The sequence below is a fragment of the Penaeus monodon genome, chromosome 21, assembly GCF_015228065.2.
Source record: "Penaeus monodon isolate SGIC_2016 chromosome 21, NSTDA_Pmon_1, whole genome shotgun sequence".
In the NCBI taxonomy this organism is placed as follows: Eukaryota; Metazoa; Arthropoda; class Malacostraca; order Decapoda; family Penaeidae; genus Penaeus; species Penaeus monodon.
Window position 1 is genome coordinate 26,479,775 of NC_051406.1, and position 808 is coordinate 26,480,582.

General features: G+C 31.8%; 1 protein-coding gene across 3 annotated transcripts in view; it reads right to left on the bottom strand.

Annotated features, from left to right (window-relative positions):
- Nucleotides 1–808, bottom strand: part of LOC119586387 (calcium-responsive transcription factor-like) — a gene marked incomplete at its 5' end in the record, with an annotated part of 34,261 nt that overhangs the window by 2,978 nt on the left and 30,475 nt on the right. For all 3 annotated transcript variants that reach the window (XM_037935108.1, XM_037935107.1, XM_037935105.1), the window contains 1 exon segment: nt 120–266. In XM_037935108.1, the coding sequence (XP_037791036.1) occupies nt 120–266 (147 nt within the window).

Genomic DNA, 808 nt, shown 5'->3' on the forward strand with positions numbered 1-808 from the left:
CTCTTGTACACAAATATTTTTTGCCTTTCTTTCTTGTCCATTTTGATATAAGTGAGAAAAATATAAATTTTTTTCACCTTCACATTACATTCATTCCCACATAAGCCAGTCCACCTCACCTCTCCAACTGCATGAGTGGTATGACTTTGTGGAAGCTGGACATGAAACTGGTGTCCTTTCACAATATCTTCTCGCCTCTTGAAATCAAGTTGCAGTCTGGTGGTGACAGCATGGCGGTGTCCTATGTCTTCTATTGCTTCTGGACACTGCCATAATTAGGCCTCTTTCAGTGAGAGATTTCATAAATTTCTTTCTCAGAGTTAATGTGTGTATCATGATATATGGCTAGATGCAAATAAACTAAATTTAATTAAATGTAATGACAGTGCCAAAATTTTCCTTCAATTTTGCTCTTATTAATGTACATCAGAATGAATGAGTATAAAGCTTCACTTAATAGAGCTATTTGTAAGTTCATTTGAAAAAGGCCTACTAAAGACTATTATCCAGAAAAATTTTCTGAAAATTTTAAAAGGGGGAAAATTTGCCAAAAAATCTAAAGGGAAAACAACCTCATATTGGGAAACTTTTGATATGCCCGAATGAAATTTTTTTAGAAGAACATTTTAAGTTTTTTTGAGGGCTTTGACCTAGGGCCTTTTTTCTCTCCTTTTAGTCTTTTTTTTAAATCAAAGGGTAGTTCTAAAAAAATCCGAAAAAAAGTTTAAATATTTTTTTAAAAAAATTTCAAAATTTTCCAATATTTTTCTTTCCACCAAAAAAAAATTCCTTTTCAGTTTATAAACCG